The sequence below is a fragment of the Perna viridis genome, chromosome 10 (assembly GCF_037379345.1).
Source record: "Perna viridis isolate PV_CMFRI_1.1 ecotype Kerala chromosome 10, ASM3737934v1, whole genome shotgun sequence".
NCBI classification, from domain to species: Eukaryota; Metazoa; Mollusca; class Bivalvia; order Mytilida; family Mytilidae; genus Perna; species Perna viridis.
In genome coordinates this window covers 12,012,244-12,039,005 of record NC_142454.1, presented here as the reverse complement: position 1 = coordinate 12,039,005, position 26,762 = coordinate 12,012,244, and the positions used below count along the sequence as shown (strand labels likewise).

Genomic DNA, 26,762 nt, shown 5'->3' with positions numbered 1-26,762 from the left:
TGAAAAAGTCTTTTACAAGTTACAGTATTTTATGCCTGGTTATGACGTTTCAATAGCCACATGAAGATAATACAGAATCGTGTCTTTAAAGAAATGCGCCCATATATATATCTTTCGCATTTGTGCTATATGAATACTGTTTTGGTATAAAAACATGAAAATACCCGAACAGTTACATATGTACTTCCGTGATGATATATTGACCAGGTCGGACTGTTAATATTGTGTCATCGCCTGTATTTGTTGTCACAGCGCTTCATTGAACATGTGCAACGGTCAACGCCATTACACGCCGACAAACAATAAAAACATTCATTTCTTAATAGAAAGAAATAGCCTCCAGTGTTATCCATTTTTTTAATAAATCATTAAAAAACACCACTACATTTTCCTGTATACATATAAATGTACTAATATATATTTTAGGGCTAAAAACATCGAACCCTCTGATCTCATTTCACTCTACACAAGGATGTACATTGTAAAGCATTAAGATCACAATGTTCTATTTGGGTGATCATAGGAACAAGAACCTCTAAAAAATATTTAACCGCTAACAGGCAAGATTAAAAATCCAGTGGCCATATAAAAGTTCTACTTTTCATCATTTCTGCCAAGATTGGTTTCCACTGCCTTAGCATAAGAAGAAATATAGATAAAATGTGTTTCCGAAAAGGTTTCAAATTGTAACTTTGATAAGCTACAGCCACTCACTTGAACCATCTTAAATACGTTGTTCGTGGGAGACATGTAATGTCAGCAACCAAATGCGTTTCCAAACATTCAATTTGGCTTTTGTGTTTCAGAGGAATTGATATTTGAAAAATAGCCAATCAGAAATTTAAATATGCTCTGGCGGTCATCTTATACAATTAAAAGAAACTAATAAGTAAATCGCACTGAGAAATCCCTTTTAAAATTTCTTCCACGCTAGGATACTATTGATTCAGTATTTGGTCATACATGACAAAATTGACATCCCTAGTATATACACGTAAGTCAACAACCCATTTTCTTGGAAAAAAAAAAAACGTTCGGAAGAGTTGATTAAAAAAAAGAACGCCAATCAGAAGCTTTGATAGCCTGTTACGGTCATTATGTTGGATAAGATTAAACCGAGCGATTCATTTGTAAAGGCTGGTCGAAATATTATTCCTGCTTGATTGGTTATATTCGGTCAAGATGTTTCCATGCAGCTGAGCAAGGAGAAAATTTATGGACAACGGACTACGTACGCAAAGTGATGGTACAGGCTCACTTGGACCTTTGTTCCAGCTGAGAATGAAAATTGTTTGCGCTGAATACAATGAACGTCACTTAAGGAGTTAAATTTGAATTTTGAACTAACCTAAATGTGTAAGTGACTGATGATATGAAGCATCTGCCAGATTATACCACATTTTTGCCATCAACCATGTTTGTGGTGGGTCGTTCGGTAGAAAAACCTACAATAAAAAGAGGCACATTTAGTCGGTATGTATGAAATTCAAGTTTGTAGCTTTAAAAAAATGTCAAAGCTATACAATATAACTAACTGAAAGGAAGTTAATACATGAACCAAGAAACGTAATTGAACAGGAGTTCTTGTCAACCACGAACTCCCTCGATAATTCCAGGTATTGTCGGTCTCATAGTAATATAAACGCAATACAAAATGTGTATGATGAGTCCTGCATACCGGATTGTCAGCTCTCTTGTCTTGATTCAACTGTATAGCAATGGGTACCAGCTGGTTCTTGACATTGAGATAAAATAGAGCAATAGGAGACGTCAACTAAAGAAATAAAATAATTATCGTTAGTATTGTTATGTCCAGAGCAGTTACTTGCATATAAATGTGTCAATTATAGCAAGGAATCACAACTTGTATTTTTGTATGTACATGTATGCAATATGATATAAATGCATTGCATATTTTCGACTGATGTCATTTAAGGTTTAATCTAAATGAACAAAATTATGAATATCTTTGTTGACATTAAGAAAGAGTAATCAAGGGAACCAAGATGATGAAAAAATTCATTTGCATATACAAAGGATTTTGTAAACTAATTTGCATACAAAATTGACTTTTGTGACACATAATAGAATTTTGTGACACTGAATTGACTTTTGTGACACAAAATTGAAAATTTGTAGTATGTTATAAGTTTTGTTAATCTGAACTCATTTTTGTTGTCAATGAACAAAATTTACTTTTGTCTGAACAAAATTAAATTTTGAGTACAAAACCACAAGAGTCCCATTCGGCGCCCCGTAAAACCTGCCATTATATTCACATATAAGCATTCGAACATTTCACTTACTAACACGTAACTATGCTAGATTTTCAAACATTTTACCTAAAATAGCTGTGTGATACCTTTCGAACATTTCATCTACGCACAGCATAGTGAGACCTTTCAAACATTTCACCTACCAAGTACTCTGGGCTTTTGACAGGAATATCCTGCATAATTTTGAGATCAACCACAAAGAGGCGTTTATCATCTATGACCTGCTGTATTGTCTTGCCTTCCAAGAATGGTTTTAAGGTTCCTTCTGTTACATTTAATCTGTTATATAAAGAAATAAGAATATGTAAATGTAATACATCATGTTCCTGAATTCATTTGAAAAAAATAGGTCGCAGTGAGCGAAAAATGTTTTTGCCAGTTGCAGAATGAAAAGAACAGATAGACAGATTTTTCGATGTGACCTAAACTGAACGAAACAGAGAGCACGTGCAGCAGCGCTTTAAATCCAATTATCTTATAGTCGATAATTGCTGCATACTAAGTTACTTTATAGAGGACAAAATCCTCATAACAGTAAGCAACACGAATTTAACGTATGACATTAGAAGTTCAGAGATGTCGATTTTGGTTGGACAAAATGTTAATCTGTACATACAATACCCTGCAAGGGTTTTTTCACTGTCCTACATACATGTATCTTTAATAAAACATTCTTACATGAAGCCCACTTCTTAAGACTTTGTTATAATTATCATGGCGTAAATAATAATAATTATTATATTGTTAATAATCATTGTCTTATATTATTTTTATTAATAAATCCATGTTAATTTAGAATTGCAAAAGGCATAGAGATATTGATATAATTAATTCGTCCCCCTACGGATTGCACCTTCCTCGTATCATTTCTTCTAAAAGCTTAAATTTGCCTCAGATATAGCTAGTCACCGCAATGTGCACATGTAAAACAAACTTTGTTGTAAATATTGTATTTACAATGGATGCCAGATTTTTCAAAGATCTGATTTATGTATTAGTATTTTAATATTTCTTTGAAATATAGGATGTTATATATCCTGTTAATGGTTTGTATTGTATGTTAAAAGTGTTCTGTGTTTCATTTTGATTGATTAGGATGTTATAAACAAGAGGATCTCTTCGCTCTTCACGTTTTCCTTTGTTACAACTTACTTCTCTGGTATCTCTGTACACAGCCTTATCAAAGAATGGTTCATACTACATATCCTCTGACCAGCAAAGTAAATGTCGTTACTCCATTTCTGTACACCCTGGACAAAATAAAATGTATATTCAGTTTGAGAAGCTTGCAGAATTATTCCACAACATTTATAACAAAAATGCTGCAAATTTACCCACTTTGCATAGTCAAATTATGATTTAGAAACACCATACTACGAAGATGGATTCATTTTTTTAAAGTAGATTTATTTATCATAGTACTGACAAATAAGTCCTATATGTTTATACAAGGAAAGTATGAGAAAAGAATACAAAAACATGCATTGAATTGCATAAAGTTTTCACCCATTACAGAAATAGATATCTAATTGTATAATCAAACCAAAACAAAAATAAAAACAAAAACAAAAACAAAAAAACAAAAACAAAAAAACAAAAACAAAAACAAAACAAAACAAAACAAAATAAACAAACAAAAATGGATAGAGATATTTTGTAGATGAGTTTAATTTTTTCTCACTTTTCTTTAAAATGTTCTAACGTACATCAACTTAATACAAATCACACTAAAATCCTATTATATACTATATTTTATTTTTTTTTAATAAATAGATTTTCAAGTGCCAAAATAATCTGTCTTGTTTTGTGACAGGTATAGAACTACTATAGTACTATCATTTAACAGAATTTATGCTTTATCACTTGACAAAATCCCCGAGTAAACAGGTGTTGTGGAGTAATAAAACACATCATGATATCCCGTCGACAATTATATGTGAAATTCTAGTGATGAAAATACCACGCTAATCTGGTTATCGTTGTATAATCACATAACACAGAAATTGTTTTTGCTGGACATGAGATAAGTGTAATAGTTATGTACTTTTTATCATATTACAGTCAGCCAAATAGACTGCCTTATTGTAAGGAAATATCAATATAAGTCAAAACAGATAGTTTCTGCAGTGACGGAAATGACATCTGTAGCGTTCCAACAATCATCATAAAATGTTTCCTAATGAATCAGTTGTAGACCTGGTATTACAACGCTTCCGTACCTGAGGTGGGAACGTCCTTTACTTTTAATATGTATTACATGTACACTCCTTGAGACGTTTAGGTTTTCCGCACGCACGATACCTAAACAAACGCTAAACGCTCATCAAACGCACGATAAACGAACGCTCCCATCGTTTAAAAACGTTTATTTATTTATTTATTTTATTTTATTTTTTATTTTATTTTATTTTTTTTGGAGGGGGGGGGGCAAAAATGTATTTAAGCGATCCCTATTTTAAAAAGATCATTGAAGAAGGGTAGAACTTGGCTAAAAGAAATAGCTCTTGAAAATCAGTGATATGTTTGTATCATATTCAATTGCATCAAAATCTCTCAAGCATTCATTTAGGACAGAGTGAAGCTAATCTAAGTTACCAAGATGTTTACAATATTTCAAATGGTTTACACAAACGTACAAACTATTTGTAAGACTATCTCCTTAAAATGTACTTTTACAAAATAGTAAAATTTGCAAACTTGCTTGAACCCTCGACACAATCTTTACCTCAGGTATTCCGAACGCTTCAGAGTAAACATTGGTGAGATCAAACAGACTGTCCCAGTTGGCTCCATTCAGTAACATGTGAAGCTTGCTACTTGCGATCATCTGCATCTTTCTCTTGGCTATATTCCACTTTTCAATTAGAAACATATACATTCAATTTATCTAAAAACTGACAGTTTCAAAATTAAAAGCATAAAATGCAAATGCACATAGAATAGTAATAATTACACTAATTAAATAATGATATAGAGATTCGAAACTGCATGCTTGGCTCCGTATCATGAATGCATGATTAAATTATGTTTGTTTGTTATATTTGGTTCAAAATTATTGTATAAAAAAAAAAAAAAAACGCTTTCAAATTTTGCGATGTTGTGTTGTGTAAGTAGAAGTTACATACAAATAGAAATAAAGTCATTTACCTTACCTACAACAGTAACGTACACAGAAAGCAGTATACTATATATTTTATTTTTCTTAGTTCTTATGGATGCCGTGGAAGACTACACAAGAAAATGAATAAAACGAGAACAAGAATTAAAACATTGATACTCTGTCAGGGTGGGTAAGTGCCGTAAGGTCTTCAATTTTGAAATTCATGGAAGTTTTATGTAGGTCAATGAGTGTCAATGCTACACCAGTTTTCAAAGACCCGATGTAGCAAAAAACATTGTCTTCTATGCTGTCGTCCAGCAGACAAAGCACAAAATAGCATTGCTTTTGTCTGCAAAACGTATTACATCAAATGTTTATTATCAGAGGTAGACGTAGATAATATCAGTGATAAGACCTACATGTATACTGCCACTACACTCTCCAAAGAAGAGATAGTGGAAAACCATAAATCTGTGCTATCCTCTATTGGTCCCTCTACAAAAGACGATGATTGTAATTACCGTCTGTGCACTGGATTCCTGAACTCCACAAGAATCCATGTAGACAACGCTATATAATTGGATCTGCAAAATGTACCAGCAAACCTCTTTCAAAATTTTAAATTTCTATACGCACATCTGTCAAAGAGGGTTTCCAGTCATACCACAACACTTGTTATTCCCGTAGTGGTATTAATTCAATGTGGATCCTGAAAATTCGAAAGATCTTCAGGAAACCCTAAATTCAAGATTATTATCAGAATATAATAGCATTAAAACCTATGATTTTTCAACTCTTTATACTTCTATTCCCATACTCAGTTAAAATCCCGACTCAAAAACATTATACATCGTTGTTTCTCCAAAAAAAAGACTGTATACCTAGACACAAATATGTAGTTCTGGGAAGAGATTCCTCATACTTTGTAAAAACAGTTCCAAATCATCTTCCAAATATACCGAAGAAGATATTTTCAAAATGCTGGAATTTTTTATCGACAACATATTTGTCCAGTGTAATGGACGCGTTTTTCAACAAACGGTCGGCATTCCAATGGAAACAAATTGTGTTCCTCTACTTGCTGATCTATTCCTTCACTGTTATGAGACTGATTTTATAGTGAAAGAAAAGAAAGAATATCGTTTAGTTAGATCCTTTAATCTCGGTGCCCGCTATATAGATGACGTATTATCGTTAAAAAATCCTTTATTCGGGGATTTGATACATCGCATCTTCCCAATAGAACTTTATATAAAAAATACTACAGACACTGTGAAGTCAGCCTCATATCTTGACATACACTTAGAGATCGATAGTAATGGAAAATATTTGATCAAACAATACCACAAACGTGACAACTTTTCATTCAGTATTGTCAACTTCCCTTTCATCTGTGGCAGCATCCCTTCAGCACATGCATATGGAGTTTTCATTTCACAACTCATACGTTGTGTCAGAGCTTGCCGTAACAACGCAGACTTTTTTGTATCGCGCTAGACTTCTTACAATTTGGCTTCTGGGACAGGGTTATGTTGCTACAAGATTGAAATCATCACTACAGATGTTTTATGGTCGTCATCATGAACTCGTGGATCGTTACGGTGTATCCTTCTGCACCATGAAACTGATTTGTTCAAAGTGTCATAGTTTTCCTTTCCTCTTTCGTTTATCCCGGCCTGACTTTTTATGAGCAACTCGGCGGGTGCTAACTGTTTCTAGAAAAGCAGAAAACGCTTACCCTACCGGTGCACTTGGTCCATGCTCCCAGTTTTTAGCAGAGTCCGAGTTGGTCATTTACTTTTGTTACTTTGTTTGTTTTTGTTTTATTCTAGTTATTTTATGTTATTTGTTGTTTTTGTCTGTTTTCCATGTCTCGTCTTTGTCCTTGGATTACAGTCTTTTGATTTCCGCTAGAACCTTGGTTCCCTCGTTTACTCTCTCCCTCACATACCCATATTAAATTTTGCATGAAATGACTTACAGTCAAACCTGTCTTAGTAATGCCTATATCCAGCAATAGCCTGTCTTAAAAGGCTATGGTTAAAATATTCCTATGAACTGCATTCTATAATAAATTAACCTGAGTATAAAGACCAACTGTCTTAAGTGACCATGATATTCCCCTGGAATGTCACTTTAGACAGGTTTATTGTAATATGATAACGCCTTACAATCGATCAATCATTCATTATTCTTACTTTATATTCGAAGGAAAACTGCTCGTCACTTGGAATATCTTTGACCTGAAAAAAAGTCAGTTTCGTACATAAAATGTATTCAATTAAAGCCCTCCCTTAACTACTTTCTTTGCATAGTTTCCCTACAGGACACAAATGGTCACGAATAATGCATATCGATGTTATGATACACAAAAAGGAGTGATATCAAAATTTCTCTCATCTGTGGCTTGATGTATTGACTGTGGTATAACCTAATACAAAAAAAATCATTTACTACACATATTGCCATACATAAGGTCTTGTAAAAAAACCAGTTCAAACATCGCAACGCTTTCTTCCCGTCGTACGATTCGGGATTCGGAAGCTACGCCTTTTTTGATTCAGGTATATGAACTGTATGTAATTCAGTCAGAGAAGTATTTTCTAGCTACATGTAGTGACTGACATAAACTGTCAGGAACTCATCCAATCCACGTCACAGTTCTACCTAGAAGAGTTCCTGACATGAGAGTGTCACGACTCATGAAAGATTATAATAGAGCTTGTCCAAACCCCTGAAAGATACTGACAATGTATGTCGCGGGTCAGAACAGTTTCTTTCAGTTTATAACTGTTCTATGACAGCAAATCCTGACAGAATCGAAGAGAGGTTAGAAGTGATCCCAAATGTATCAAGTTTATCAACAAAAAAACGTAGCTAGTAGAGAGGGACAAGTATCTAAGGACATGATTTATTTCAATGATTGTGGCGGCTTAAGTTTGAACGATTTGACTGACAGTCTCGACCTGAAGGTCGATGAATTAAATTTCGACGTGAAAATATTCAGAAACTGGGAAAGGCCAACTAGTAGTTTGTAGTTCAATTACGTAGTATATCGGAGTTCAGTGTTCATTCGTCTAGGTGTTTCATGTAAACCGACATATAACCTGAATATTACGCAAACTGGCGCACTGCTACGGTGCATCATGAAATTGGTATGTGTGTGTATGTGTTATGTACTTCGTAATCAGAATGGTCAATTTAAAAATAAATCAAAGAGTTCAACATTAACTATTTACAACAATAAGCATATTTTTAGATACGCTTGAATTCAATCCACGTACTTTTCTCTTATCCCAATTTTTCGCAATTTGACGATTATTTGAGTCGTAAAAATTCAGACGATCGATATAAATTGATTTAGTACATGAGTACTTTGATGACTTTCAGATTCATTATCATCCCACGATCAGTATCACTCTCAAGCCTAACGACTCTTGTGCTGATATCATGACATACACATAAGGCTGAAAATTGATATAATATGAACAATGCCATGTTAAAATTCATTATGATAATTACTGTTCTGATACAGGGACTATCTAATATGATCATAATGAATAAATTTCCTGAAACCTTGCTCAATGTATTCATGGCATTTCCGTGTCGTTTTTTACAAAATTTAAGGAACACTTTGGTATCTTATGCAGCATACTCCTTTAAAGGCTGAAATATCAGTTTCAGTACAGTGAATTTCCTGTTCCGATGTGTGAATACAGTAAACATAGCTTAATATAAATATCACTTGACTTATTTTATCGAGAAAAAATCAAGTGTTTTCCTGATGTTTTAGTACAGCCTGGTCTATAAAATTTTCCTCAAGTGTTTTCACAAATTTGTGGTTTTAGGGCAGACTGAGTTAGCAGTTAAGAAAATGACAAATGACAATTTGTTCTTTGTTTCATAACGGGTACATTTGTATACACTGTACATTTACATTCATTATAATGACTTTTGACTATAAGTTAGTGAATATTAATGTTTGCCTCAACATCTTGAATAGACATCTATTGTTTCCACAAGTTTCATTAATCACGACATAAAAGTACTTGTAAACACACTGTAAAGATTTGACAATGTATCCATCACCATTTATCCTATTGATACAAAAATGACTCCATTTTTATAACTGTATATGTATCCAAGTTAGAATCAGAATCCACGAAGAGATACTGATTTTTTCAACGTACACAAAGCTACACGTACATATGAAAACTGCAACCTTTACTATTGAGATCTTGACTTTGATACTAATTTTTGAACGTACACAAGGTTACACGTACACACGACCACTGTTTTAAAACATACACATGGCTACACGTACACACGAACACTGCAACCTTGACTAATGAGACTGATTTTTTTGAACGTTCACAAAGCTACATGTATATACGACAACTGCAACCTTGACTAATGAGATCTTGACTAATGATACTGATTTTTTGACGTACATAAGGTTACACGTACACACGTCCACCGAGGATATATGACACAGTATCTCAATCAGATGTCAGAAGAATAAATTGTTTTTTCAAAGTCATACCTTTGAAGATGTTGACTCCGGGGTGTTCACAATGTCGGTACAGACGGACGGACGGACAAACGGACCGACGTCGGCGTTAGTGTCTCTTTGCAACAATGAAACTACTCAGAAGGATTCATGAAATAATTTCCCAAACAAAAAATTCACAATAACAAGAAAAAAATGATACTGAATTATAATTACAGCATGTAAATCTTCTAACATTGAACTTTAAACATTTTGTTTATCTTTCAATTTTATAGTACGGTAGTTGTAAAAGATTCAAATCGAACCATAAAACTGTAACATTTTAAACAAATTGTACAAACTACGCTGCTTGCATTTATTTAAAGATTTCTTCAATGCGATGCAGTTTAACATGAACAAGAGTGTTCTCAATAATACATTTCCTATCCCGCATCAAAATATTGCATGGAGTTTCTATCGAAAATGCGCAAAACTGGACTGGAGTAACCATTTTTTTTGTAAGGAACATGTACCAACATTTGACAGCTATCAGTTCCAGGAATGCGAACAGTCTTATTGCCATAGCATTAATTACACGTACAGTGAAGTTTGAAAAGGTCGCGTATATGACTTGATTTAAACCTACAACTATCTGTAGTCCTTATAAAACCTTAATATGCCTTTGGGCAATTGTTTTGTCACTTCCGGTCTGAATAACTTTATAATGTAAATAATTACAGACGTGCAAGATGAACAGGACCGTCCGTGCGAGACCCGACAGGGTAGTCAAGGACGTTAAAACCCTAGTTATCATTACATGTAAGAGATAAGAATTTCCATAAAACACAGTATACTGTGTGTACAATTGACGTATTGTCGGAATTTTCGAACCAAACCTACGATTTTATTGTATTGTATCGATTTTTGTGTTATCAAACGTTATACAGATTCAAAAACATGATGTTTCTACAAGTACTTTATTGAAAAAATAAAATGAAACGTTATTTTACAAACCATCAAAAAGTGAACGTAACAAATTATAATACACTTTACTAAGAGAGAGCAACAAATGTACTTTCATTTCCAACGCTCTGTAAATAAATTTTCGAATGCTACAACATTGTCTGAAATACAATTATAACGAGAATGGAAATAGTGAATATGTTAAGGAGACAGCATCCCCATCGGGATGAAAAATGTCAAATCAGGCCATGCATGGGTCGTCTATGATCGATCAAAACATATTCAGTCAATTGTTCGTTTAATTGTTCGATGCTTTGCATTTGGTTGATGACTATCCCGTTTGCATCATACTATATCTCCTATTTTTATTCAGTAATTTATGAACTGGAGTTTTTTGTTTGGTTTTTAACCGAAGGGAAAAGGGGAGGATATGGTGAAACGCAACAATGGTTAAAAAGCATTTTCCTTAAATCTTGATATAAAGAACACACAAGGATAAATACAATTCGTCTTTGATGTCAAGATAACAACATTGAAACATACGTACAATACTCTTACCATTTGTAAATCTAGCCATTTCAAATGATTGCTGAGAGGATACTACAAACATGGTGAGATTTACAAAGGTACAGTTGAAAGCAAAGATTAGAAACCACTTTCGTATATAGTGAATGCTTTACAACAGAATTTAATTCTATGATTTACACTCTATCCTCTGAACAAATATCATGTTAACATCTTCGCTCTATAATGTGAGTGGGTAATCTTGACTGGTCTTAATAAGGCAATTATGCGACCTGGACTAACTTTGTCACTGGCAATAATTTCCTAATTGATCGTGAACATTAAAATGATCAAATAAACTATGATGCTTATAAATATATTGCATGAAGAAAAGTAGATCGACATGTTCGAAGTACCGATAGAGGGGGGGGGGCGAATGAAAGAGGGCTATTCCATGACAAAAAATACGTTCTTGAACGTATAAACAAACGAGAGTATATATCAAGAAAGACAAAATAAAGTTGTTCCGAAAGGGTAATCAGTTCCAGACATGTTTCTTGCAAGACACCACGCTGCCGGAATTTGAGCACCATTTGTTTCTGAGCATGCCTATATAAATATGGAAACTACATTTATGCCTGAACATTGTCTACGTGTAAATGTGGGAACCATACCTGAGCAGGTCCTCCAGAGATCTTTTGGATGATCTGATAAGATAGTCTTTTATCATCCAACTCCATGTTCCGCTGTTCTACATAGGAATCAAACTGTGGCAGGGATGTATCTAAATGTCGTATAACGTAATGAAAGTCGGCTTTAACCCAGCGATATACAGGGAACACATACGTTTCGTTTATTTTCATATTCTCGATAGAAACTCTATCAACATACCAATCACTAGCTAAGCCGGCATTATCCCGCCAAAATTCTATTTCAACTACATCATTTCCGTAATGCTTCGGACATTTGATTGAAAATGAATCTAAGTTTCCTCTCTCAAAATCATTCCGAAAGAATTTATCTAACACCAACTCACCAGTTCTATTTCCCGAAGAATCTTTAAGAACTATACGTACATTAGCATCTGTTCCAGAATGTAATCTATCCCCAGTTTTCACGTGAATGGTAAATTTGGCCTCCTTAGAACTAGAAACACAGTCTCCCATTATTATACAACGGCCGTACAGACAACACTTTCTGTTTTAGTCGTTATGTCGGTTATAGCTAGTTCAGGACAATATTGTGTCATTTCCCAATATTGGATGTTTCGCAGCGAAATTATTTCAGAATCATCATAAATTATATACTGAAAATTTCGGTCAGTAAGTCAAGATGTTCAGTGAATCCGTATGAGTTCATGTGAACAATTTTAAGTAGTGAAAGCTACTATCTAAATATAGAGGTTGGTTTAACATTAAATTATCATTTTGTTAACTTTTAAATTTACGACCTTTAAAACATCTAATATCCGCTTAGATTTTTAATTCATCGGTCCGTACGACGCCCGCTTTAAATGGAACATTTCTCTGTGCCTTAGCAAATATTTGTACAGGCGTACACAATGTGATATCTTAGATTTTGTAGTAATATCTCTTTATTAATGTTGTACTCTGATCATCAAGTCGTCGACTAATAACGGATATTGACTTTAAATTTATACTTCACTTCTTAAGGTTCACTACAGAAATTTACTCTACGAATGAAAGTTGAATTAACTAACATAACTCAAGTCGTATTATTTGATGTATAACAATAAAAACGCATGAGCAGTCGGATATAACAAATCTACTTCCAAATAAAATAACAAAATGCCTAAAAAATGAATAAATCGTGTCTCAGTACACGTATATGGTAGATTAAATAGCTTCTTAGTTAAGGCCCTACCGCCTTGGTGTGCTCGCCTCGAGTGCGGGAAGTCTGAGTTAAACCAAAGACTTTAAATTTGTGGTAGTCACTGCTTCTCCGCAAAGCACAGGGACTGAGTACCGACTAGTCGGCTCGGAGTCAGAATAACGTGTCTGAATGTAGTGGCATGCATACATTTGTACCGTCGGGATGTTACTTCAGTGAGCTAGCACACAAAACATCCGCCTCAGCATATAGTATTATGTAACTGTACGGTATGTTTGATTTTGTCAATCGGTCTTGTCCTGAAATATATGAAGTGTCTGCCACAGCACGTTAAACCATAACCAAACCGATAAATCAAGCAATTAATAGTTAAGCTCTATAGTGAGCAGGCACGTGTTGCACAAATTCTATAGTTATTATGAAAACTCACATGTACTTTATATTTCTGTATTTATTTAGAATACATGTAGTTTAAAGACTTCCGATTTTAACGGACATTGTCTGAGACATCTCGTGGTAAGACTGCCTCGGAAATTCGTTTGTGTCTAGGAGACACGAATCATGCCCCTCACATAAGAATAAAATGTACTTTTCTATATGGCAAATAAAGGAAATGATCAATGTATACCTTAAGAACATGTCTTGCAACCCAATATAAACTTGAATTTTATAAGTCAAGCTACTATATAGTTTCTGATGTTTTGAAATGCCATGCGAATATTTAATCGGATGACTCTACGCATCTTGTACTGTATAAAATTAATATTGTACAAAATGTCAAAGCTCGGAACTTGGAAACGGTAATCGGATATTGGACTACTGTATTTCTTAGGGGAAATTATACAAAAATTAACCCCCGATACATACATAATAATCCTAGTAAATTTTGACGCTGTATCACAAAAACTATAGAAAATAGCTGGACAAGCTATGCTGCAACTACAACTGTGTATTAAGAAACTCAAAACCATCCTTCATCTCTAAAACATATAAAATTATATGTTGTCATCCTACAAACCTTTAACGCTGTAGCTCATACATTAAGTTTATTCTAATTGTTACAAAAATGTATGTTCAACTTTCTCAAATTTAACAATGTTTTATATATGAAAATCAAACTTCATTTGCTCTGCAAAATTCCATTAAGTGTACAAATATCACTCAAAGCATTTACTCAAAAGCTGTGGAAGAAAAATTACAGCTAGACGGGCGAATGGACAGACAGGAATAAATTGACGTAGTCGAGAGGTCTTGCAATTTTGAGCAAGTGTTCTTTTATGCGCCCAATATCAAATATTTTGGGGCAGACTAGTCACAAAATAAGTCGTCATAAGGTAATAACCACAAATTCATCATTTAGCAAACACGTACTCTATCCAAGTACATACAAAGACTTACATATCACAGACAACTAACTTACTTGAGCAACCAAATTCTCAACCTTAACAACAAGCTGATAGTGGTTCTGCTTTTCGTCAAGTTCCATTTTTCTTTGTTTGGAATAAGGATCATATTGTGGTAAAGATGTGTCCAAATGTGTAATGAAATACCGATGGTCTTCTTTAATCCAGCGAAATATAGGAAAAATGAAAGACTCCGCTGTTGTCTCATTCTTGACTTCAATCCAGTCGACAAACCAAGCGCTTAGGACTCCTGCAGCATCCCGCCACAGTTCTATCCTATCAATAGTCGGAAGGTTTATTTCAGATTCTACGGTAAATGAGTCCACAGTTCCAGCTTCGAAGTCGTTTTTGAAGAAATTATCCAGCAGTGCTTCCTCAGTTTTTACCTTGTTGTTCCCATGTAACACAATTCTTATATTGGCATCCGTCCCGGAAAGTTTCTTGTCACCAGTTTTAACCAGAACTTGGTAAATAATTCTCCCCATCATAAATTTAACTTTTAAAAATGTAAGTATCACTGGAAATCACCACTTCAAAGTTAAAAATCTGAACTCCTTAAGCACGTTTATGTAAAAACGCGAGCGTTCTAGTTCAAATTCTATGCAAAAATAATGAGTAACTTAGCATGCAAGTTCAATAGCAATTTCTAATGCACCTGTAAAACTTAGATATGGCCGATTAAACATATCGGCATGTGATCATCATTTACTTTTGATAAAACAATTTAAGATAAAAAAGATATTGTGTAGGGCTCAACATACAAATACAAAAGGGTCACTGAGCAGCAATGTACAGGTACACGTTTAAAACAGTATTACGTAATTTATACATTACCGATCACGCACAAATGTATCTTGTATTTAGGTTCAAAGAAACAAGGTATACTTTAAGCGTAATAGCAACCTAATTTGATGTAGCACCTATCTATGTATCAGATAATTGGCATTAATTCGAAATAATCCACGGGAAACATATCTGGCTTTATCGTTAAATGGTTATTAATATTTGATAGAATGGTGAAAAACATGCTATATGTAGAGATAACTGTCGTTCTGTGATGATCAGGTATATAACCTGAGAATAAGAAACTAGTCATCGATCACTTATCGGCCACTAATCGAATGATTACCCCTGTTAATCGAACAATTAACGGTCAAACTAAAAAAAAGTGTGATCGATGATTCTGATTAGCAATTTCTTATCGATTGAAATGTGATCGAATGATTTTTTTTGTAATTATATCAATCTTATTGCATAAATTGCACATGAATATGACAACTAGAGGCTCAAGAGAGCCTGAATCGCTCACCTGTTTACTCATTTGCTTATTTGAAAAGCAAAACTTGAGGAATGACACAGCCTAAATTAAAATTAACTGAATTGTCAAATGCAGGAAATGTCTTTTAATAGCATTTTTATGACATGAACCAGAATTTTACTAAAGGCAACAGTTTTTTATTTAAAAAAAAAAAACACTATCTTCCGATCCCTATGTTCCGTTATGAGTATAGGCAGCCATATCTATTCATGGATTAAAACTCACAAGTCATTTCTAGCACAATACACTAAAGAACCAATACACATATTGTCATGATGCTGAACAATATTATCCCTGCAAAAATTTTGCTAAAGGCAACGGTTTTTGAGTTATTTGCAAAAACTGCCTTCTGACCCTATCTTCTATTTTTAGTAGCGATGTCCCTTTTTTATGGAGTAAAAATCCCAACGGTCAATTTGTGTGGGATACTCTAAGGAACAAATATGGAAACTTTCATTGAATTATGTACGAAGGTTTTAGAGAAGAAGAATTTCAAAATCGTGCATGCAATAATGATACCAAAAAAAATGGTTTCAGGAACCGTAACTCCTATATCAGTTGAAAAATCATTTTGAAAATTTCGGCATAGGTCCGTCTCTTAATGCTGAATGATATTATCCTCGGTCAGAATTTTGCTAAAGGCAACAATCATTAAGTAATTTGCAAAACAAATGACTTCAGAATCATATGTTCTATTTATAGTAACGGCGGCCATTTTTTTTTCACAGACCGATAATCCCAACGGTCATTTTGTATAGTTTCAGCAGAGAAGATTTTCGAAAATTTGTCTACGACGACGACAGACACCAAGTTATGGCATAAGTTTACCTGGCCTTTGTCAAGGTCAGTTAAAAATTATAGAGTTCAGACCTGAGTAAAAGAAACAATCAAAAAGGACTCCTAACCAATAAAATCGACCGCTTTACACATCTACATGTATCTATAAAAATCTAGATCTTCAGGTGAAGTTTTATCGATAAGTGTTCGTTTATATGTAACATAGCTCAATCGATTGCTAATATTTGATTTGGGACCGAAAAGAATACAGTGATGACTTTTGTAACTTTTCGAAATGATTAACATATATGCAGGTTTTTCATACGCGGCTTTATCTTCTGAGAACAATTACAACAACAATCGTTACAATTAGGGAGTTAGAAGTGCATCACGAATGTAGAATATAAATTAACTTTGTAATAAAAACAAATAAATTGTTCAGTCTACAAATACCCTGGACAACTAGTTACATTGTTACACACTGTGTTGATGTTGATACATACCAATCTACACATTGAGTATAGCATGACATACATGTATACCGTACAACAGGTGTATTATTTGAATTTTAGATTAACTCAATTTGAAAATTTAGAACATATTAAAATACATTTTTGTCCGGATCAGATTAATCTGCACCATATTAAAAAAAAAAAAGACCGCAAGCACAAAATCACCCTCCCGACTACCCATACATGATTCCTAACCTAGCTACAGGCACCGACTATTTTTTATCCTGGTGGATATAAGGATTTTTTTTTCGCGCATTTTTAAAATTTTTATTTATAATTCAGCAGCGATCTGAAATCAACATTTTTATTCAAAAACCTGCATTGTTAAATAACGGGGAAATATAGAATCAATGATATTTATTTTTTTCAATGGAAAGTAAAGTTTGGAATATTTATTTTTTTTATCAAAAAGATCCCAGCACACAGGCTCCATTGTAAAATGGTCGGTCGGTTACTCATTTACTTGGGATTAAAAATTAAAACTTTCCGTCTGACTTTCTTGTCATTTCTTACATATTGATTAAAACCACAAATCATGCATTGCTGAGCCGTTTAATAATTCATAAGGCGCTTTTTTATGATTTATGATTTATTGACCAATACTTTAATACAGATGTGGTTTTAATAAGGGAAGGGTGGGGTATAAAATCAATATTCTCACCTTAATATTTATTTTGATGTAGGCGTTTTGATCAGATCGACAAATATTTATTCATATCAAAGAATTTGTCACCTTTGGATTCTACGACTTTAGCATAACTAATATGTCATATCGTTATCAAATAACAACGTGAATTATAGAGAGAAATAAAACATTTCCTACAGTGTGGGTAAGAAAAGGCCCTGTATATAATGCTTAAAGCATCTAAAATTAACAAGTACATGTATTTTAAGAATTTAAAAAAAAAGTTACTTCACAAATGTTTTTAAGATTTTTTATAAACCACTAATTCAAAGATTAGGAAGGCACATATTTTGATCACCACAGGTAGGTAGGTAGGTTAATTGACACACTAACATAAATCATGGGTGTACAGAGGTCCAAATATTTATATTTGTGGTACGTAATATTTAACCTGCCCTCTTTGAATGAATAATTTCATATTACACTTAATAAGTTTCTTCTCCTCAGGCGATGACTCTGGTTAATTATATAAGGGGGGAGAGGAGTTCGTTACAGAACTGGATATTTTTTTCTCTTTTACACTGTCTTCATTTAACAATACTTTTTGTGGATTCAGTATTATATAACCAATAAAATAGCATACTTAAATATGTCCTGCTACTAAATCAAATAACATTGGTAGTCGACCTCAGGGGCGTAGTCGACCTCAGAGGCGTAGAAGACCTCAGAGGCGTAGTAGACCTCAGGGGCGTAGTCGACCTCAGAGGCGTAGTAGACCTCAGGGGCGTAGTCGACCTCAGGGGCGTAGTCAACCTCAGGGGCGTAGTCGACCTCAGAGGCGTAGTCGACCTCAGAGGCGTAGTCGATCTCAGAAGCGTAGTAGACCTCAGGGGCGTAGTCGACCTCAGAGGCGTAGTAGACCTCAGGGGCGTAGTCGACCTCAGAGGCGTAGTCGACGTAAGAGGCGAAGTAGACCTCAGGGGCGTAGTCGATCTCAGGGGCGTAGTCGACCTAAGGGGCGAAGTAGACCTCAGGGGCGTAGTCGATCTCAGGGGCGTAGTCGACCTCAGGGGCGTAGTCGACCTCAGAGGCGTAGTAGACCTCAGGGGCGTAGTCGATCTCAGGGGCGTAGTCGACCTCAGATGCGTAGTCGACCTCAGAGGCGTAGTCGATCTCAGGGGCGTAGTCGACCTCAGAGGCGTAGTAGACCTCAGGGGCGTAGTCGACCTCAGAGGCGTAGTCGACCTCAGAGGCGTAGTCGATCTCAGGGGCGTAGTCGACCTCAGAGGCGTAGTAGACCTCAGGGGCGTAGTCAACCTCAGGGGCGTAGTCGAACTCAGAGGAGTAGTCGACCTCAGAGGCGTAGTCGACCTCAGGGGCGTAGTCGATCTCAGATGCGTAGTCGATCTCGGGGGCGTAGTCGAACTCAGAGGAGTAGTCGACCTCAGGGGCGTAGTCGACCTCAGAGGCGTAGCGCTTAGTACTGCAGGTATTTCTGGAGCATTATGCCTCTGGACCTTGACTCCAAGTCATTTTATCGGTCATTTGAAACTAAATGTACTTCTACAAATAAAATATTTGCAGAAACTTAAACATGTCAGACCACAGCACTCACAATAGCAAACGTTAAATTCATATAAACAAGGCATATACATGTACTTTGTAGTATAGGATAAAATCGGTAAGATATTAAGACTACAACTTTCTTGTCCAAAGGAAAAAAATGAACATCTTTATAGTAACTGCCGCTGGATTACATCTTTTCTGTTATTATTTTTCTGAAATCGGTTACATGTCCGACGAACCAAATATAGTGATTTCAATAACCCTTCAAGTGTGCTAAGCATTAACTACTACAAATATGATAAAAAATTGACCTTCACATTCGGATTTCCATACTAAGTATAAACTTGAAGAAAATATAAATACCCCCTTATGGCCTAAATATAAATACCCCCTTATGGCCTATATATAAATACCCCTTAATGGCCTATATATAAATACCCCCTTATGGCCTATATATAAATACCCCCTTATGGCCTAAATATAAATACCCCCTTATGGCCTATATATAAATACCCCCTTATGGCCTATATATAAATACCCCTTAATGGCCTATATATAAATACCCCCTTATGGCCTATATATAAATACCCCCTTATGGCCTATATATAAATACCCCCTTATGGCCTATATATAAATATATACGTGCAGTCCTAGCAGAATCACCTACATTGTATATGTAGAACTGTCTTAATGTAAAATACCGATACACGGCGGTCTACAGCAGTTATAGATCGTACTTGACATCTGCAAAAAATACACCATGGATCAGCCATAATGCATTCGTAGTTAATTTCGTTGATTCAAATTTGTTGTAAAAAAAAGAAGTTGTTAGAATTTTTTGATAAAATCAACCACTATAAGCCCCATTAGAAAACAAAACATTAAGATATAACTAACTCAAATATAAAGAAATGACATTGAGGATCTCGATAGTTAGTGCTAACGTAACCCTTCGTTAATATCAATACACAATAGACATCAAACATTATGAGCAGAGCCAATACGGCAAGTGGAATAGGTTTTATACTTCCCTTGAGAAAGTAATACATTTGTACTTTTAGTAAATATCTCATTCATAATTGATGATTAAATCCCATGGTAAAATTTGTAAATATTCATAATAGGAAAGAAATACAATGGCAAAGCCATGTTAACTTGCTTTACGATGCGACAAAACATGAAGAATCGACCAAGATTAAGATCCCACTACAGTACGATCCATGTAACCAGCAGTTTACGATGTCTTCAGATAGTGATCGCCGAAATAATTGCTTTTGTTACCACAACAAAAGTTTATGTCACCATTAAATCATATGGATTTAAAGGGTGTCTATTTGTTAAAAGAAAATTCGCCAAGGTATAAAATTTCACTTAAAATAAAGTGACTGTAAATTACACCTGAACGAATGACACTGAGAAGTATATTGTCAATGTAACGTCTATCCTACAGATAAGACGTACATTATTGCATTTGGCATGCAAAGTGAAACAGATAAGCTTCTTACAACATGGTGAAAATAAAAACATTTCACACAGGTAGCCATACATGATTTTTTTTGTATAATACAGCGAAAGTATAGGTACTGATTTACGATCTGTGTCATGATCTAGGACATGACAACATTGTTCATAGCATGCACGAAATTTCCTATTGGAACATAATACCAGCCTTAAATTACATAGGACAAGGTTCATGTGTACATGTACGTGCTCGCAATACTGTAAAATGTATTATGTCCTTCTGTCACTACACAAATCACATCATATACTATATACAAAATGTACATTGTACATGAACATTGTACATGAACATTGCAATTCCATGTTTATATTACGAGGAAAAACAAAACAATACAAATGTGCAAACTATATATGCTTTTCCTTTTCATAAGATACACTTACTTACATGTACATGTATAATGCAGATATCAATGTTTTCTTTTCAGTAAATAAAACAAATGTGTGCATGTAAATACATTACCTGCATCGAGCAGCCAGGAGCTTTTTGACACAAGACATAGTATTCCTGTTTCTCCACTAATTCCAACTCTCTCTGTTCTTGATTGGGATCAAACTGTGGTAAGGCGGTGTCGAGGTGATGGATTTTATAATGATGATGTGCCTTTACCCATTTAAACAACGGGAAAGAATATGTGTCCTCACAGTCTTCTTTTTGAACTTGAATAAAGTCCACGTACCATTCATCTCCAAATCCATAATCATCTCTCCAAAGTTCTATCATGGAAATATTTTTCAGATCAACATTTGCCTCAAGAACGAAATCGTCCAACTGTCCTCTTTCAAAATCATCTCTGAAGAATTTATCAAGGTGAAACTCTTGAGTTTTGTTTCCACCGCTGTCGTAGAGAATAATGAAAACATTTGCATCAGTTCCAGCAAATTTCTTGTCACCAGTTTTTACATGTACTGTGTACTTTCTAATAGCCATTTTGATACTGAGATATTAATGTTAAAGTTCGAAAACTAAGTCAAACTCGGATGCATCCACTTAGGAAACACTTGAAAAATCTTTAGTGAACAAGAGAAACACACTGTTTACATATTTGGCTTGGTCAATCTACTGTAAAATTTCCCTTTCCGCATATAAATAGCGCTATGTTTTCAAAGTCCTGTCTTCTGTGGTATTTTGTTACAATCTAGACTTAGATATATTTATAACCGGAAAAAGAACTCATACGATAAGGTATCTAAAGGTAAAAGAAAATATTTGATCGATTTGAAGATTAAAGGGTCAACATGATATGTTAATCACGGGGAGAAATTATGTTTTTTATTTAACTTTTAATGCTTTAACAATACATGCCGAGGGTGAGTAAGTTAGATGCGTGGTCGCTTTTCATCATGTTTTACTTGAAGGTGGAGTTTATGATTAAATGGCTTAGGGATTTATACAGCTGGTATAAAGACATCGTTTTAAAAGTGTAAATTGTCATTAATCTTGGGTAGATTTGTCGTTATTATAATCAGTAGGATAGCCTTCCAGCATTGTACAAACATGACACACACTTAAATTAATCAATTTATAAAGCTCAGGAAAAGCATCACTTCCATTACATTAAAATATATTTTATTAGTGTACATTCTATAATTTATAAATAATTTAACATGAAATATTAAAATAACTTTACCTTCTCATTCAATCTTGTATATTTAATTTGTATAATAATTGACAAGTTAATGCATGACATGATAGCTAGGTCAAATATAAAAAAAACCTAATTTGTAAGCGTTACTGTACATTTGGTGGTTGTAGTAGTAAATGCATTACATTCAAGCTTCACTAATTTGTTAGAAATGTCGTTAAGTTATACACCCATGTACAACCAATTTACGTAACATTACACTCAATAGAGAAGAAGTTAAATATTTCTACCTATATAATTATCTGCTTAACATAAAATGATTGATTGATTGATTGAATGATTGATTGATTGATAGATAGTTGGTGTTTAACGGCCAAGCAGCAATATTTCAGCCAAATCTAGGCGATGAACTTGAAATGGTTGATAAAATAAACATGAAATGATGATGAAATGAAAACAAAATAGGATGGGAAACAAGGATAGAATACCACAAAAGGGTTCTTTAACGTGCGAGGAACGTGGCATCTTTCCCAATATGGTGCACCAATATGGTTTGCGGTCAGGTTTTCCGTATTATGGCCTGACGACCCCAGTATGTAACATGCTAGGGGTACCCATTCCACAACCTGGGGCACACAATCCAGTTGCTATGTGGGTAGAGCGCCCTGGCCCCCAGCCAGGGTTCTGACCACTATTTAATCGCCTTTTACGACAAGCTTAGCGCTGCTGCGGGCCTATTCTTTGGACACCCAGACCCGCAGGGGGCACATAAAATCAAAATATTCTTCCTGAGTCAAAGCATTTTAGGCACTGAAGAAGTTACAAGGTGCTCGTGACTAAAAATAATAAAGGTAAGTTGAGGATGCAGAATGTAAGACATTGTAGAATGAGGCAAAGTGACAGTTATATTCATACGTATATTAATGATGGGATCATGCAGATGCAAAGGTTGTATGTCGTCTAGGACCCTGTTCCGAAGGTTTGATTTCCTTTTTGGTGACAACTTGTTAAATGTGTATAATTAACTCGTATTGATCAGCACTCGCACAAATATATAATATGAAAACCCGTATGACCTCTTGACAGTCTATTTATTAAAATTCGGCTCATTTAACATATTTATTGTTTTCTATATTTTCATCGAAGAGCTACATGTATATGAATGCAAATTAATACTGTCAGAAGTAGAATGGTATTTAGAAATTCGTTAAACTAAATCGGTCTTCTTTTGGCCTAGAGTATAAAATTGTTCTAAACCAAACCATTTTACAGATTAACATGATTTTAAATTACATAAATAATTACAAGGTCAAATGTGCGAAAATAATATTATATTGACAAAACTGATGAAATTGAAATAGTTGTTGAGATACTATTAGGACAGTGGTTTATTTCTTATTGTTATTTTTGTCCCTTTCGATAGGGTGCCCGATTCTTGAAGAATGCTTAACCCCGCTGGAAATTGAAAAAAAAAACAAAGACAAACCAAACAAAAACAAAAAACAAAAACTAAACTAAACTAAACTCAAATAAAACGCAGTGTTTATAGATAGTTACGCACTTGCTTGTAAAGATCGTGAATTTGCAATTTTAAACTACAGTTATCCCTCTTTGATAGCTACGTTATAGGTACGAGGACACAATTAATTTTTACACAGAGTTTATTATAGCATTTTTCCAATTAAAAAAAAATCTACCACTTCAAATCAAATGAAATTTTGGAAGCTGAATAAACCATCTTACCTCAAACTTCCATAAAAAAATCAGAAACTGTCACCATCATTTTTTCAATTTTAACTACCTCAACACAGAGACCCCCTCAAATTTGACCAGAAATGGCCTCCAAAAGCCAAAAAGTTTACCTTTTCTGACCTCACCAAATCACACCCTATATGTATTTGTTTTTAATTTAAGACATCTATGAAATTATTTCCATTGTTCTTTTTTTCAATTGAACCAACAAAGAATAAGAAATTCTAACGGTAAAGTTGTCTAAATATTTTTTTTTCAAAATACCTTTTAAAATAGGAACGAAAAGCTAAGGGCAGATAATTGTGATCTCGTACCTATAGTTCTTCACCCTATGCTTCAATGGAGATTTGTCCGCTATAATATAATTTACCCGTTGTCGTGGTTGCGTTTCTTATTTGTTGTAATCAGTGCTAAATGTATATCGTTTTGCATACTTATACTTTCTACATCGTTGAGGCTTTGCATAAACGATAATGCCAAGGCTTTCATTTCAGCTTTATATTAGGGGTAGAAATTTTAGAGGTATATGAAACCACCAACTTCACTTTCAATCCTCAGATACTCTATGATGTCTATAGTCTTCACGTGCATGTAAAATAAGCTTAAGTCGGTATTAATATCGACAATGTAACATAAAGGCCAAATGCATCAATTCAAACGAAGCATTGGAAGAATACAATTTGAAAAAAAAAATAAAAATAGATGGCCCTAATACGTTTCCGTAGCTTATTTGATACTTTTGAACAAAATGTGCAAGCTCGTTTTTTTTAAGCCTACATTAGATATCTTTTGAAGAGAACATCAACTTAAAATAATATGCTATATATCATTTCTGTCATTTCATATTCTAAATCAGATTTAATTTATGGCATATATTGTAAGTATTGAAAACTTATTGAAAACTTTTTAAACAATGTACATTGTACAATAATTGTAGTTTTCATTGTACTGAGTTAGCTTATGATAAATAGATAAGAAATTATAATTTATATAATTTAGCTCTTTGCCCTGGTGATCTGCTCTTTTTTGTTGTTTTACAACCTTTTAGCCGTGTTACTTACTTAATAAGGTTTAAAAACAGCAAAAGTATAGATAATGCATGGCATACCAATGTACCAACAAATTATTACAACATGCTTCGCAAAGCTCTTTTTTAAACCATTTTACTTGTAAAAAGTATTAAAATCATTGTAACAAGCTTTGTTTCCATAATTGTATTCATATAATAATCATTTGTTATCTTAATACACAAACACATAACAATTAACAACACCCTTTGAAAACTGTGTAACATATTAGTTCTTTTCTAAGGATAGATAGTAATGATTATGTTCACCAGAAGTCTACAGTTTATGTTTATTTGGAATATTTCACACATTGCATTTAATTAGAATGGGACTTGTTCATCCTCTGATTTAACCATCGAACAAGTACATGGATTCCAAAAGTACTGAAAGACACAAGTTGATTGAACACCCTTTTCAGTATCGGTGTTGATGCTCTGGCCTGATTGTATGGTCATACATCTATATTAGACAGCGAAAAATGGTCTAATTACATACTTTGATAGGATTCAATAGTGGTTTTAAGCTACAAAAGCCTACAATGCACTTATATCACTTTGAGAGAACCTAATTTTAAATCTTTTTAGACATACATATAAAAATATTTGATAAGCAGAAGCAAATGCTATCTAGTGAAATGGTGAAACAGAAAAAAATTATAAAACATGGGAGATTGATTTTATATTTTCACATATATTTTTGAATGTGAATCAACAAATCAAAACATGTGTCTGAAAAGTTGAAAAAAGTTGTGGGTAATCTTTCTCCTATTTGTCTTGCGTAGGCGTCATGACTGCTTGGTTTATAAACTACTTAAAATATCTGTATAAAAAGCTTGTGTCTAACAGGTAAAAACTTCAACAAGAAATCTGTGAGCAATGATACCTCCACTTTCAACAACGATATAAGGAAAATAAACAAACTCCTTAGTAAACAGGAAGTCGACGTCGATATTTTTTTTAGAAAATTGATCCCACCATATGGTATATAGGAAGATTTCAAGCCGCTCTGGTGAGTAGTTGTTTATTCAAAAGAAAAAAAATACACCTCGGTAAAAACGAAGTTGATGTCGGAATTTTTCCAAAAAAAAAAAAAAAAAATGATCCAACTGTAAGGTATAACTAAATGAAAAATGTGTTAAAATTTGAAGCCACTGTGAAGAGCAGTTGCAGAGAAAAGGGAGACAAACATTTCAACTTTTAAAATATGAAGTAGAAAATAAACGATTAACAGGAAGTTATTGTCGATTTTTTCGAAAATATATCCTGCAATATGGCATACATACACAAATAATGTGTTAATATTTCGAGCAAATGTGACGAGTAGTTGATCAGAATAGTGCGACGACAATTTCAACTGGCAAAATAAGTAAAAATTAAACAAAGTTCTCGATAAACACAAACTTCTCGAATTTTTCCGAAAATACACTCCACTACACGGCACATGTTCGGGAAAAAT

At 34.1% G+C, this 26,762-nt stretch overlaps 1 protein-coding gene across 3 annotated transcripts in view; it reads right to left on the bottom strand.

The window, feature by feature from the left end:
• LOC148604544 (allene oxide synthase-lipoxygenase protein-like) overlaps positions 1–21,964 on the bottom strand; it is a 35,626-nt gene extending 13,662 nt beyond the window's left edge. The window contains exons 1-7 of one of the 3 annotated variants that reach the window (XM_088547470.1): positions 21,366–21,964; positions 7,575–7,619; positions 5,002–5,130; positions 3,429–3,526; positions 2,420–2,555; positions 1,679–1,774; positions 1,349–1,445 (exon numbers count right to left, since the gene is read on the bottom strand). In XM_088547470.1, coding sequence (XP_088403596.1) covers positions 1,349–1,445; positions 1,679–1,774; positions 2,420–2,555; positions 3,429–3,526; positions 5,002–5,130; positions 7,575–7,619; positions 21,366–21,833 — 1,069 coding nt within the window. In that variant the 5' untranslated portion in view covers positions 21,834–21,964. Of the gene's footprint in view, positions 1–1,348; positions 1,446–1,678; positions 1,775–2,419; positions 2,556–3,428; positions 3,527–5,001; positions 5,131–7,574; positions 7,620–12,006; positions 12,569–14,603; positions 15,207–21,365 lie in introns of those variants that run through there. The other 2 variants (XM_088547469.1, XM_088547467.1) reach the window with 2 other exon arrangements.
• Positions 21,965–26,762: the final 4,798 nt, after the last annotated feature.